The sequence below is a fragment of the Rhinatrema bivittatum genome, chromosome 11 (genome assembly GCF_901001135.1).
Source record: "Rhinatrema bivittatum chromosome 11, aRhiBiv1.1, whole genome shotgun sequence".
Classification (NCBI taxonomy): domain Eukaryota; kingdom Metazoa; phylum Chordata; class Amphibia; order Gymnophiona; family Rhinatrematidae; genus Rhinatrema; species Rhinatrema bivittatum.
Window position 1 is genome coordinate 58,575,191 of NC_042625.1, and position 15,828 is coordinate 58,591,018.

At 43.2% G+C, this 15,828-nt stretch overlaps 2 protein-coding genes across 3 annotated transcripts in view; one reads left to right on the plus strand and one right to left on the minus strand.

Moving 5' to 3' along the window:
• WSB2 (WD repeat and SOCS box containing 2) overlaps nt 1-15,828 on the plus strand; it is a 126,264-nt gene that overhangs the window by 106,602 nt on the left and 3,834 nt on the right. The gene's annotated exons all lie outside the window — the stretch shown is intronic.
• Nucleotides 1-15,828, minus strand: part of RFC5 (replication factor C subunit 5) — a 69,987-nt gene that overhangs the window by 11,940 nt on the left and 42,219 nt on the right. For both annotated transcript variants that reach the window (XM_029619558.1, XM_029619557.1), the window contains exons 6-8: nt 14,400-14,559; nt 13,882-13,963; nt 5,777-5,906 (exon numbers count right to left, since the gene is read on the minus strand). In XM_029619558.1, the coding sequence (XP_029475418.1) occupies nt 5,777-5,906; nt 13,882-13,963; nt 14,400-14,559 (372 nt within the window). The remainder of the gene's footprint in view (nt 1-5,776; nt 5,907-13,881; nt 13,964-14,399; nt 14,560-15,828) is intronic.

Sequence of the window (15,828 nt, forward strand, 5' to 3'; positions counted from 1 at the left end):
ACAGGCCAGGTGTGTGTTTAAGGACAGTTCCAAGACCTGCAGCAGAGCTTAAATCTGCCTGGAGACAGGATACCCAATCCTGAATGCCATACTTATCAAACCAGCTCACAAGTAAAAACTCTGCCACAGCCAGGTCAGCTTGCTGGTGCAGATGTCACAAAACCGGACGATCACATGCCCTTGTCAGGCAATGTCACGCAGCAGCTGTCACAAGCCAAACGGGAGGAGGGGGGGTGCCTAGCAGTGCAAAGTAAAGGAGAAACTCCATTCTGTGCATATGCATATCCTTGCTTGTAAAAGCAGCATGGGAGAGGGACTCAAAAAAGGGTGAAGAGAGGGAAGACCCACTATCACCATCCGAAGACGATGACTGAACCATCGCTCCCAGCCCCTCCCCTCCATCCCAGCAGACATACTTCAGTATCCTAGACAGCGCTGCATGGGTGGTAAACTACAGCTCTTTTACAGCTCAGTAACAAAGATCTCTCCAGAGTGAAACAAAGCACCTTCTAAAGTCATGGGGATAGTTAGCTATGTTTATTAATAACTGCCTAAGCAAGTCTAGGTTATGTGATGTGTATTTACCTGAATTTTCTATTGATACACAAAGCTTTAATCATAAGTCTATACTATGTTAAGAATTGTAGTACTGTAACATTTTTTTATCTAGTCCAAGTTGCCTGTATTATTCTAACTGGGAAGACTGACCTGTCTGACAATAAAAATGTCTGATTCTGAGATTAACAATTGTCCTTTCCTGGGCTTCTCAGATCACATATAAGGTAGATAGAAGGTAGCACTGCTGCTCCCAAATAAGAAAGGGAGAGAAAGAAAAGGAAGGAAAGCGGGTTGTAGCCTACATGCTACCAGATAGTTCTAATATTCCTATAGTAATTTCACCTTCCTCTGCATCCAGTCAGGCCAGTCCATTACTGATCAGATATACCAAAGCTACCTCCTCATAGGGTAGGATGCTGCACTAGATCGTGGCAATACTACTGTAGGAAAGGCTGCATCCTCTCCAACTCGAATATCCAGACGATTATGCCTGGAAACAAAATATACAAGGAAAACTACCTTACTAATCTCCAAAGGAGATACTAGTTGCTACTCAACCTATGATGTGTCCTGTGCTCATGCATTATGAGCTCTAATTTGTTTCAGTAAAGGCATGCTAGAATTCAGTAATGCAGCTGCAACCACTGCTTTAATCCAAAGAACCACCCTAGCACAAGAACTCGCCTCTCCTTTCTTGACACCATCATGCAAAAACGAGGGGAAATTTTACCTGTTAAAATTTTTTACTTTAGTTCTACTACACCATTCCAGTCCCTTACAAGTGGGTTGTTCATCCTACCTGCAGATGGAGCCAGACAACACTGTTTTCCTCATGTGAAGTCATCATCATCAGCTGTTCCAAGCACAGGTCCCCAGAGATAGGCAGAGCTCTGGAGTCTCAATGCATGAATGGGATGATAATGCAGGGAAGAGAGATTCAGTTCTGTAAGGAACTGGCCAATCTTTTGGGGAAGAAGTCGTTGTTTCCAAAACGATGGGCTCCACCTTAATCAGGGTGGAACCAGGTTGTTGGTGCTAAACTTTAAAAAGTTGAGAGCAACTTTTAAACTAGAACAAGGGGAAATCCAACAGTCACTTAGCAGCACATGGTTTGGAGGGAGGTATCTTCAAAGGATACTAATGAAACAGGAGAGTTAGGGCATCCCAAAAGAGAAGTTCCAATAAAAGCAAAAGTAGTCCACATGCCTATAAGTAAAGAACTATCCAAGTTAAAAGATTTCAATTTATCCCTGTCAACTGAAAATACAAACAAAACACATATTTTGAAATGTCTGTATGCCAATGCCAGAATTCTAGGAAGTAAGATGGGACAGTTAAGAGTGTATAGCACTGAATAAAGAGGTAGACATAACTGGCATCTCAGAGACCTGGTGGAAAGAGAATAACCAATGGGATTGTGCTATACCAGGGTACAAATTATATCACAATGACAGAGTGGATCAACTTGGGGCAGGGTGGTGCTTTATGTTCGGGATGGCATAGAATCCAACAGGATAAAGATCCTGCAAGACACTAAATGCACAGTAGAATCTTTATGGGTAGAAATCCCATTTGTGTTGGGGAACTATAGTATTAGGAGTATACTACCATCCACTTGGCAAAAATGATAAGATGGATGATGAAATGCTAAGAGAAATAATGGAAGGTAACCAATTTGGCAATGCAGTAATAATAGGAGATTTCAATTACCACAATATTGACTGGGTAAATGTAACCTAAGGACATACTAGACAGGTAAAGTTTCTGGATGGAATAAATGTCTGCTTCATGGAGCAATTGGCTCATGAACCAACAAGAGAGGGAGCTGCCTTATGCATATCTGGAGTAATCATAAGAAAGGATTTCTGCACAATAGAGACTGCAACTCCAATATATGTCTTCCTGAACAGATAGCTACTAGCAAAACTGTTTTCAAGGTAAGTAACCATAGGGAAATCATCTTGAGGAAAACTGTGACACTGACAAAAAAAGAGAGAACTAAATTAAGGTCCCAACGGGGAACCAGAATCAAATTAGCAGCCAGATGTGCTTGACTCCCTGTAAAAAAAAATTTAAAAAATGGTCTATATTAGAATGGGAAGACAGGAGCCTTCCTTCAATTCAGTCCCTTTAATAAGAGAGGGCTGTTTCCTGCACCTTTAAAGGTATTAAGGGCCAACCCTTTGGAGAGGTCCTCCTCTAGAAATTCCAAAATCATTGGTACCGAAGTGCATCCTGGCAGCCACTGCCGCCTGTAGCACCAATCTTCAAAAACTTTCCAAACACATATGTAAGCAAGGGAAGTTGAAAATCTCCTCACTCTCAACATTTCACTATCACAGCCTGTGAATATCCTTTCTTCAACAATCATACCCTTTCAAGGGTCAGCCCGTAAGAGAGAATTTATCTGGATCTTCGTGAACCACCAGTCCCTGACACAAGAAGTTTCCCAAAGACGGAAACTGGAAAGGACAGTCGCCCAACCAGTGAGACAGATCTGCAAACCATGGTCTCTGGGGCCAGTCCAGAGTCACAAGAATCAGCCCCGGAATCCATTGAATTACTCTATTATAGGCCAAAGAGGACATACATACAAGGTTTCTCTTTGCAGCCACTCCTGAATCATCTGCATCAGTTGACCGCGAATCCCTCCTGCATCTGAAATAACGACATACCTTCGCACTCCTGCTGGTCGCCATAAAATCCAGAAATGGTAGCCCCCACCTTGCCACTATTAGGTCGAAGGCCACATCCAACTGACTTCATTCCCCCAGATCTAACATGCGTTGACGGAGATAAATCGGCCTGCATGTTTTCCGTACCCACTATGTATGACATCGATAAGGCTAGGAGATACTTCTCTGACCATGGAAAAAGCAGCTCCATTTCTAAGGAGATCTATCGGCTCTGGATTCCCCCTTGATAGTTTATATACACCACCATTGTAGCATTGTCAGACATCACTCTCACCACTTTTCCAATGAACTGGTGAGCAAATTCGAGAAAGGCTAACTTGATCACTCGTGCCTCTAGACAGTTGATGGACCAGATCGCCTCTACTGATGACCACTGACCCAGCCCAACCGACTTGCAAACATGGTTACTACTATCCAGAGGGTACCAAATCCAGCCCTCTGTTCAGATGGTCTCTCTCCAACCACCATTGTAGACTCTCTGCTGTCTCGTGTAGACCTAGGACCGAGGACTCCACCGAGACTGCAAGGCTCTTTACATAGGTCGCATATGGGCTCTTGCCTACGGAACTACATCCAAAGGTCACCACCATGGACTCTAGGGTCTGTAGATAAATCCAAACCGTTGGGCTCCTGGCCACTCAGAGTCCCAGACCTAGTTGTCCAATTTCAGCATCCGCAGTTCCGGTAAATACACTCTGCTGGCATCCGCACTGAACCAAGCACAGAGGTACACTAGGTTCTATGATGGATGCAGATTGCTCCTGGCAAGGCTGACTACCCAGCCTAAGTCCTGCAATAACTGAATTTCTCTTTAGGTGACCGATTAACTCACCTGGAAGGATTTTGTGTGACTCAGCCAGTTGCCTGAGGTTAAGCTGGATTTGGAGATACTGTCCATCGACCAGTTGTGAAAACAAAGAAGCCTGCATGCCGTAACAATGAAGGCCAAGCTCTAGCTGCAGAGCAAGCTAAATCATTCCTCGAATCTGTCAAAAAAACTGCCCCTGGCTCCAGAGGTGGAGAATATTCCCCCAACTCCTCTTGTACTTCCTGCGCCAACTGTAAGCCAGAACAAGCTATAATACAACAGGTCAAGATCTGAAGATTCATGGCCACTGCATCAAAGGCCTGCTTGAGCATAGCCTCTATCTTTCTGTCTTTGGAATCTTTCAAGGCCACTCCTCCCTCCACCGGTTGGTGGATCACTCGGTTACTATACATACCATAGCAACTACCCTCGGGAAACAGAACTGATCCTTCACCTGAGGCTCCAGGGGATATATGCCCGTTAGGGAACACCCCCTTTTAAAATTAGCCTCTGGAGAGCTCCATTCAATTCTATCCAAACTAGGCTAGATAAGTTTAAACCTAAGAGGCCATCTTTTGAATATAGCTGATTAGATCTAAATTTATCTGGCTAATGCTAGCTGGATACCTTTATTCAGGGATATTTATCCTACTGAAAATTCAAGATAATTTATCCAGCTAACATTCACTGGTTAAGTTATCCGTTCGAGGCTTTCTTGAATATTACATAGTAACATAGTAAATGATAGCAGTAAAGGACCCAAGTGGTCCAAATCCAGTCTTCTCAACAAGCTTTAGTTATTATTTTAATTTATTTATTTTTATTCTGTTAATGTAGTATTGACACTGATATTACTATACGTTCAGTACAGACATTTTGTTATTAAATGATATGGTGTCTGATGTGACCTGTGGTAAGAGGCCCTACTGCTGTTTTCCTTTTATTGGGGCTCCTGACTGATGAATGCAGGCAACACTGGCACAAGGGCCCCATCAAGTGCACATACATCGTATCTCCTCCTCTTCCTGTTCAACAAGCTGAGAAAACTTAGGGGCTGATAGCTCACACAACTTCCCTGGGTCTAAAGAGAAAGTGGAACATGTCCCATACTTCACACACATGCACCTTTACAGCATGGAGTAGAAAAAACTTTCTGAATATCAGGATATAGTGCAGCCAGTCAGCTCTCCCTATCTTTAAATTTAGTAATGATAAAACTATAACACAAAACATCTCAGTTGAACAAGACTGTCAAGTAGGTCTATGCACTTGTGCATTTTTCTGTATTTCAATCAAGATCCATACATTATTTATAATGAGGAGGTTGTGGGAGAGTTGTTTTTATCCTGAAAAGTTATCTAACTTCAGATATATTTTTACCATGCTGCAATACTAATCCAAACCTCTAAAAGAGGCTGCCCATACCCTTTATCCAAAGAGCTTCCAACTGGCTCTATTTTTTTTCAGGACAGACTAAGCCAGTCCTAGTTTTATCCCAATACCTGCATAAACCTGTAGCTTGGATTTCCTTAAGAAAATCAGGCATACAAATTCATGCTTACAGTCGTGTAAACTCAGGTCTGGATCAGCCTGACCATCAAAAATGGAGCCTGTAACCAACCCTGTACATCAAGTCACATGAAGCAATCGCTAAACCTCTTCCTCCTCTCTTAATATACTGAATGAAGCCTGTGCCTTCCCAAGGGAAGGATACTTTTATAGGCAGTGGTGAAGTCCTTGTTCAGCATCCAATCAAGAATACTGGCAATGTCAGTCTTCAATGGGTGCCCTGTGCAGGTGTACACAGTGTCCTCAGTCACCTTCCCATAAGCCATGTTTGTGCTCTGTGAAGAGACAAGCAAGGAATTGACTGTCAGAGACTAGCACAACTCTAACACACAAAAGAAAAATTGGTTCTTACCTGCTAATTTTCGTTCCTTTGAGTCCCAGAGATCAGTCCAGATGCATGGGTTTTTCTCCCCTACTAGCAGATGGAGACAAAGTATAAAAGCTTTACTGTACCCATGGTAATTAAGACAGTGTGCCACCTGCAGTGGCTGAGAATACACTGTACCTAAGCACAAAACTATGATAACCACAATTATCCTCACTCCCGAACGAGCAGGGGGAAGATATGCCCCCAACTGGAGGACATCAGAACATAGAGGAATTTGAACATTCTAAATAAGGCAACTTCTAATCTATTTACCTAGAGTACAGAGTGGTCTTCATATCCAGGGCAGGATTCTGGATTGATCTGTGAGACTCCAGGAATGAAAATTAGCAGGTAAGAACCAATTTTCCTTTCCTTATCATCCCCCAGGTCAGTCCAGATGAATAGGATGTATCCAAGCTTCCCTAAACTATACGAAAGACCCGCTGTAAGACACTCTTGCCAAAACCAGCTGAGTCCAGAATGCAAATATCCAGCCTGAAATGCTTGGCAAAAAAGTGTGCAGTGAAGACCAAGTTGCCGCTCAACAAAACTCCTGTAGCGACACATTCAGCTCAGAAAGCAGCCTGTGTCCTAGTGGAATGAGCCTGCAGTCCCTCCAGAATCGAGACTCCTTTACATACAGTATGTAAGCAGAAATAATAGCCTCTTAACCACTGGGATATGTTTACTTTTGAAGCCTTGTCCCCCCTTACTTCATCCACTAACCAGGACAAAAATGATTCGACCTATGAAAACTGTTGGTGACCTTTAAATAGCATAGGAGGACAACGCACATCCAAACACAGTTCCCAAGAATGTGTAGGAGAAGATGACTCTAAATTCCCAAAGACAAGCAACTCCACTGTCTGACCTAGGTGAAATGGAGATACCACTTCTGGCAAAAAATAAATAAATAAATAAATAAGGAACCGTGCACAGATACCCCAGCCTCCAAGAATTGAAGGAAGGTCTCTGCATGATACACCTGTAGTTCAGAAACATGCCTAATAGACCGCAATCAAGAAGACAACTTCAATGTGAGCTCTTTCAAAGATGCCTCTCTTGAAAGATCAAAGTTTGGACCACACAATATCTGTAAAACTAAATTAAGGTTCCACGGAGAACTACTCATCTCACCAGGGGTTGTATGTGTTTCACTATGTCTGGATGTAAAGCAAGGGAGGCTTCTCCTTCTGAAGCAGTTCAAAGCTGCTACCTTCCCCTAAGCAAACTTAGGCCAGAACCTTTTGCAAACACATCTGCAAAAAGGAAAAGTTCCGAGATACAGAGACATGAAGAGAAGCAATTCCCACCTCAAGGCACCATGACTCAAACACCTTCTACACCTGAACATAAACCAAGGAAGTTGAGGCTCTTCTTGCCTGAAGCAAAGTCACAATAACCTCTTCCAAATACCCGTTCAACCTCACATGCTGCGAGACAAAAGCAATACACCTACTCCAAGAAAACTGGACCCTGATGGAGCAACTCGAGAGATGCCCAAGCCTTAGAGGCTTATCCAACATTAGATTTATCAGATACGCTTATCATGATAGATGCAGCTATTCCGGAGCCACCAAAATCACCTTTCCACAATGACTCTGCCTATCAGAGGCCAAGGAGAAAACATGCAAAGCAGAATCCTGCAAACTCATGGCTGTGAGTGAGAAAGCATCATGAACCTCTGCTCCCAACTCTCATCTGCGACTAAAGAACCATTGAGTTCTGACATTTCATCTCGACACCATCAAATTCAGCTGGAGAACCCCCCACCCCAAGTAATGAGAGTCATCATCTTGCTTGACAACTCCCACACTTTCCAGGGTCCAACATATGCCTGCTGAGAAAATCCTCCTGCACATTCTCCACTCTGGTCACGAGACACAGACAGGACCAAGAGATATTGCTCCACCTAGCGAAACAGACCCTGGGCTTCCAAGAACACCATCAAACTCCTGGTGCCCCCTTGCCTGTTGAAGTAAGCTACCGCCATCGCATTGTCAGACAGAATTCTTACTGCCTGACTGTGAATTACTGGAAGAAAAAAGAGCAATGCTTTCCGATTCGCTCTGATTTCCAGAGTGTTGATGGACCATGATGCTTCCCATTAACTACTGCCCCTATGCTGTTTGACCCCCAGCAGATAGCTCCCCTAGACACTATGATCCAATTCAGGATCCCCAGCTCCACGCCTTTTCCCCCAAAGTGGCTTGTGAAAACCACCAGGAGAGACTCAATCTGGCCTCCCCCAGAAGAGGCAAACGGAGCTCAAAATCCTCCGAGTATTCCAGCACAACAGCAGCACCTTCTAGAGAAGTCGCATATGCGTGAATGCCCACGGAACTAGATCTAGAGTAGACACCAGAGAGCCAAAGACCTGTAAGTAATCCCAGACTCTGGGCATCTGGAATTGCAACTTCAACACCCTCTTTATCCTGTGAAACACTTTGCCCACATCTGTTTCGAAATGCAAACCCAGGTCCAGGTATTCCAGCATCTGCGAAAGAACCAAGTTGCTTTTTGCCAGATTCACATCCCAGCCCAGGGATTGTAACCTCTGCATCACCCTTTGTTTGGACTGATGGATGGCAAAGGTCCAATGACTTCGCTCAAATTAGCTAGTTGTACAGATAGGGATAAACCTAGCCACGACTACCATCACCTTGGTGAACATGTGAGGTGTTATTGCGAGACCAAAAGGAAGGGCTCGGAAATGAAAATGGTCCCTTAATACTGCAAATATGAGAAACCTCTGATGTTCTTTCTGGAGAGGTATATGCAGATAGGCTTTTGTGAGATCAAAACATGCCAAGAATTCTATTCTTTTGTTAAACCGTTATGATGTGAAAACGAATACCGGTATATAAAAAATGTGAAATAAATAAATAAATTCCCGTTTTCTGAGCGGTGTAATGACCTAGTATAGAGCCTTCATTCGGAAATGAAACACCCACAGGGATGCATTCAATGTTTAGGTCTAGAATGGGCTAATAGATGCCCTCTTTCTTTGGAACTATGAAATAAATGGAACATCTTACCTGTCCGCGCTTCCCTTGGAGCACGGATACTACCAACTCCAGCTCCCAGAGCCATTTTAGCATGAATCAGACCATGGCTTTCTTGTCACAGGAGACACAAGGAGAAACCATGAAGGCTTTGTGCTCTGGATGTGCCAATTCTAAGGTGTAACCTTTCCTTATGATGGACAGGACCTCGACTAGTTTGTCATTACCTTGGTCTACTCCTCATAAAACAGGCTGAATGCCCCCCAATGGATACATCCAGGGAGTGGACAAAGGATACTGATGGCCCAGAGAGGCTCTTGTGACCCACCACAGCCTCTTTGAGAGGACTGTGATTTGACTGCCTCCCACCACTGCGAGAAGGAATTCTTTCCAGGATGATAACACCTGGTCCCCCTTAATTCCTGCCCACTAGGGAAGGTTCTATAAATCCCTTTAAGCCAATTATTTGGCAAGTTATGGGATTATGATTCTCCAAGGTATATAACTCCTGAACTAATTTTCTGCAACTCTGTTAAGCTGCCAGAACAGACTCCTAGCCAAAACCACAGATACCATATTCAACATATGAAGCAAACCATACAAGGCATCCACTGTAAAAACTAAACTGGCCTCCAGGCACTCTGCCTCTACACTAAAAAGGGCACTGGCAGAGAATGTCACTAGATATCTGGTCTACCTAGTGCAACCAGACTTGAGTCCAGACAACTACTGCACCCTGCAGCACAGAACACCAGCACTGAAATCTAGCAGGCCTCTGTAAGATGGAGCTCCATCTTTCTATCCTGAGTGACTCTTAGCATCACACAGCCTTCCACTGGAATAAAGAGCCTCTTGGTAACAGCTGACACTAATGTCTCTATTTTTGACCCTTCCAGGAGATCCAAAGCATCATTAACCTGGAAGCAGGAAAAAAAATCCAATTCTGAAAAACCAGGGATTTATATTCCATTTCTTTCAGGCTCTTCAAAACAGATTTCAGGCACCATAGGTATTTATTTATTTTCCCAGAGGGCTTACAGTCTAAGTACCTGATTCACTAAGCGTTTTTCCCATAGACACAAAATGGGAGAAAAGCCTTAATGAATCTGGCCCTAAGTTTGTACCTGAGGCAATGGAGGGTGAAGTCACAAGAAGCAGCAGCAGGATTTGAATTCTGTTTTCCCTAGGTTGCAGCCCATTCGAAACTATTCTAAAGATCAAAATCACAGAACGTATGGAAAGACATGGTTTAATGGAACACAGCCAGCATGGCTTTACCCAAGGGAAGTCTTAACTCACAAATCTGCTACATTTTTTTTGAAGGGGTTAATAAACATGTGGACAAAGGTGAACCAGAAGGCACTTGACAAAGACCCTCATGAGAAGCTTCTAAGAAAACAAAAAGTCATTGGATAGGATTGCAAACTGGTTAAAAGACAGGAAACAGAGAGTAGGATTAAATGGTTAGTATTCTCAGTGGAAAAAGGTAAACAGTGGAGTGCCTCAGGGATCTGTACTTGGACTGGTGCTTTTCAATATATTTATAAATAATCCAGAAAAGGGTTATGACGAGTGAAGCGATCAAATTTGCAGATGACACTAAATTATTCAGAATAGTTAAATCACATGCGGATTGTGATAAATTGCAGGAGGACCTTGCGAGACTGGAAGATTGGGCTTCCAAACGGCAGATGAAATTTAATGTGGACAAATGCAAAGTGATGCATATAGAGAAAAATAAACCATGCTGTAAGCTACACAATGTTAGATTCCATATTAGGAGCTACTACCTAAGAAAAAGATCTTTAGCTCAGTGTGCTGCAGCAGTCAAAAAAGCAAACAGAATGTTAGGCATTATTAGGAAGGGAACAGTGGCATACCTAATGTATTTGGCACCCGGGGCAGATACTTCCTTTGACACCCCCCCAATATATAATTTTACAATTTCCTAAACCGATAAAATATTTGAAACAGTAGACAAATCAAATAACACCCAATAATTAAAACTAATAAGGATTTTTAAAAATCTCCTGCTCTCCAAATCTGTCATCCTAAGATTATTGTTGACTAGGGGTACGCATGCACACACACAATATGCTCCCTCTCACTCATACACATATGCTTGGTAATAGACAGAGGGAGAGTTTGTGTGTGTGTCAGAGAGAGACACAAACTTTCTCTGTACCTCTCTCACACACAAACACTTCCTGTGACTCCCTCTCTCACACACAGACATGCTTCCTCCATCTCTCTCACACACACTCACTTTCTTCTCTGTGCTCTCTCTGCACACACATGCTTCCTCTGTCTCTCATACACACACACACATGCAGACAAAACTGAACTGGAAACCACAAGCCAGATTCTATATGCAGTGAACAATGGAAAAGCAGAAAATCACTATTCCTCAAAACAATACAATCAAGAAATATAAATCAATCAGAACAGTAATACCATACTAAAAATTATACAATTCAAAACAACTGATGAATAGAATATTCAATAAGAAGTTCCTGTACAAATTTCCTAAACATTGATAAAATATTTCAAAACAGCAGACATCAAATAACACCCAATAATTAAAACTAAGGATTTCAAAACCCTCCCCTCTCTCCATACCTGTCACTCTGAGATTGTGTGTACCCCCAATCCATGACAAACACAAACAAATTATGTTCCCTCTGTCTCACACACACATACATGCTTGGTGAGAGACAGACAAATGTTTCCTCAGTCTCTCTCACACACAGACACACACACAACTGCTTCCTCTATCTCTCACACATGATTCCTGTCTCACGCACACACACACACTCTTATATACAGGCACACTCTCATACATACACATACACACACAGGCATCCTCTCACACACACACACATACAGACACACACAAGGCACCTTCTCATACACACATATACATACACACACATACCCCCTCTCATATATATATTGGTTTATTGTTACTGTTCAATGTTCCTTGTAAAAAGCCCCGGTCGGACCCCCCAGACCAGGGCAACTTATCGTTTCATGTAAACCGGATTGATTTGTATTGTATACAGGAATTCCGGTATATAAAAATTAAAAATAAATAAATATACACACGCACAGGCACCCTCTCATACATTGACACTTACTCTCACAGGGCCAGTCTCTCGCTCTCTCATACACATTTTGGAGCTCTTCTTCGGCCGCTGGCTGCACAGCAGGGCCTCTTCATTTGCCACACCATAGATCTGAGTACCTGAGACCATCCTTACCTTCTGCCATGGCTCTCACCAAACCAGCCAGCCGTCCTGCTGATCACTGGGTTTTTTTCTTTTTAAAACAAAACCTCTTAAAGGGAACAGACTCCCCCCCCTGTTTAAGAAAAGGAATTACATACGTCCCTTAGGTAGTCTTCTGTGGAGGGCAGGAGGATCCAGAGATAGAGAGAAGACACATGTGTAAGGGAGCCAGCACCACTGGCTACCATCACATCTGTCCAAGTAAGGGTCCAAAACATCAAGTACCACCGACCCCCTGCACGACTCCCTCAACTAGGGGGATGGTCCTATAACAGAGCCTAACATTCATGAGAATAACTTAGGTCTCCAAAGTCCAACTGCAGGTGTTGCACCTTTACCATTTGCTGGAGACAGAACACTGAGCACCGGTGGCACATTGCTTAAGTTCCATGGATACAGTAAAGCTTTTATTCTTTCACTCCGTCTGGTGGTAGGGGAGAAAAATCTATGCATCTGGACTGATCTGGGGACGATAAGGACAAGCTTATTTCATTAGGATGGAATTTGCCGAGCTGTGATTTAATACATTTTCAAAAATACTCAACAGTGCTATAGACCCCAGGTCTATTATACTGATATACCCTTGACTGCATGTTTCTAGGAGTAAGCCCTTAGTCAAAGATCCTAAAAGGATATCAGACCTCCACCTTCAAGACCACGCAGACATGTATCCAAATATGATTTTAACAACCATTGCATACATGATTTATGACAGTGAAATCATATATGTATAAAATACCACCAAACTGATGATTTAATTGAGACCCCCCCCCAAAAAGTGGAATTTTACTTTGGAGATTAGTGGGGTCTGGGAGAGTTGGCTGCCATTCACAGCTCTTTGCATACGGATCCAGACATCCACCCAGGACTGTCTCTGCAGAAGCAGGCTATACCCAAAGAGGACAGCTGGTATGAGAACAGAACAATTCAGGCCCCTTCTCATATACACACACAGGCACCCTCTCATACATTGACACTTACTCTCACAGGGCCAGTCTCTCGCTCTCTCATACACATTTTGGAGCTCTTCTTCGGCCGCTGGCTGCACAGCAGGGCTCTTCATTTGCCACACCATAGATCTGAGTACCTGAGACCATCCTTACCTTCTACCATGGCTCTCACCAAATCAGCCAGCCGTCCTGCTGGCTGAATTGCCCCTTGGTAGGAGGCAGATTCCCAACACATGGATGGATCTGCACTGGCTTAAGAGTGTCTTGGAAAGGCTGTTGCAAAAGAGATTTCCCTTCTATTCCTTGACCAGCAACAGCACCAACCAAGCAGCATCCCAAGATAATGGCAGGTAAGAGGGGCAAAAAAACCCCAAAAACCCCACAGAAAAAAAAAATACTTTTTTACTTGGAAAATTAATAATTAAAGGTTTCACACAAATAGCAAAGCCTTATTTAATTTTTAGTAAGACCTTAAAACAGATCTGAACACAACAGATCAAATAAAGGCACACAAGTCAGAATATGGAAGACAACACTGAAACAAGAGCCAGATGTTGTGGTTTCCAGCGGGACCAAGTGTGCATTCACTTGGCATTAGTGTCCTAGTGGAGTGCTTCAGTCAGGATCACCAGTAAATGTACCTGTAAAATATTCAAAGATCTACGCATGTCCCCACTGGAAAGAGTCACCAAAGCCTTCATGCCATCAGCACTGATATCAACGCTGAAAGAGAAAGGCTACATTAATCCAAAGTGTTTGATTTTATAGTGTACTCATCCTCCCCTTCCCATCCAGCTCTCACTGATGAGCCACTATTAACAGACTCCTTCACTGCATCAGACCTGGCTCTCATGAGAAAGCCATTGTTTAAAGCCTCTCTCTCACTACTTTCCACCTGACCCGCATAAGGAAGTCATTGAGCAACTCTTCTCCTTATTGCGATCCATTTAGCTGTCAGCATATATAGTCTCACCACTAGAATCCAGAACAAGCTTCAGCCAATGAACTATTAATGCTACTCTAACTAGCCCCAAGCTCAGCAATATTCCAGTAGCGACTTTAGCAGCATTCTTAGATTGGGGGGTTGTAACCTGAGCTGGGAATCAAACCCCAAACTCTCATTTGGCACCAAACGACTCCTGAGTGGACCTGCACTCACCTTTCCTGTTCAACGACATACTCCAAACGTGGTATCATGAGTTCAGGGGTAAGTGGGCCGAAGCGGAATCGTGTGCACCGGGACTGCAGCGCAGGTATAATTTTTGACAGGTAATTGCAGATCAAGCAGAACCGGGTGTTTTCTGTGAATTTCTCTATCACTGAAGAGGAAACAAGGAGAAATTAATTTTACCTGAATTTCCTTTCCTCTAGGACAGGCAGGTCAGTCCATACAACTAGGTTTTTGCACGCCAACCAGTAGATGGAGACAGATCAACAGATTTGCTAATGCCACTCCCTTATACCGACATTAACCAGCCAGTATTCCTGGAAAAGCTAATTGTGGACAACTGAGCAAAACTTCAATTGGTAAACTTTAACAAATCACCTTCCCTCCCCATGAGAATAAAAAATGTATTTTTAAACTTCCAGTAGCCCAAGAAGCTCTTGACCAAGAAAAGGGAATGGAAGGCACAAATTTACCAGGCCCTTAATCAACCCAGGTCTCATCACCTGCCTCCACCCTGCATCTGAAATGTCCCTGCAGAAGACGCAATAAAACTGTATATGCAATATAGGAAGCCCAAGGCAGGAATGTGGACTGGTCTGCCAGTTCTAGAAGAAAGGAAATTATCAGGTAAGAAGTAATTTCACCTTCCTCTTCATCTCGGCAGGCCAGTCCACATAACTGGAATGTACCAAAGCTACTTCCACCTAGGGTGAGAGGCTGCCTGAGCTTCTGTCAACACTACTCTTGCAAAAGATGTATCCTCCTGAACCCTAACATCTAGACAATGTTTGGAAAAGCTGTGCAAGGAAGACCACTTTGCTGCTCTACATATCTCAGATGGAAACACCAGTTACAATTCCACCCAAGACGCAGCCTGCAGTCTCGTAGAATTTGCTCGAATTTGTTTTGGCAATGGCATATCCACATCCACATATGCTGCCACTACTATCTCCTTAATCCAATGTGGCACCATGGCACAAGAAGCTCCATGAAGGACAAAGAGACGATCTATTCTCCGAAACTCCTTAGTAACCCTTAAGGTATCACAAAAGATGCATCCTCACATCCACAGGATGTAACTTCTCAAACTCCTACTTGTCCATACCCCTTATCCAGTGACGGCAACAATATGGACTGATTCGAGTGAAACTCTGAAACTATCTTTGGTAAAAAGTAAGGCATTGTTCTAATCTGCACTTTATCTGGAGTAATCAATAGGAAAGGCTCTCGACAAGAAAGTGTCTTTAACTCTGAAATCCACTGCACTGAACATATGAAGACCAGAAATACGGTCTTCATTGTTTAACAAAGGCAAGGAAAGTTGCTTGAAAGTTAAGTCCTGATAAAAAGGCCAATACCAAATTAAGATCTCAAAGAGGTACAGGTATCCTCAAAGGTGGTCAAATATACTTAACTCCAT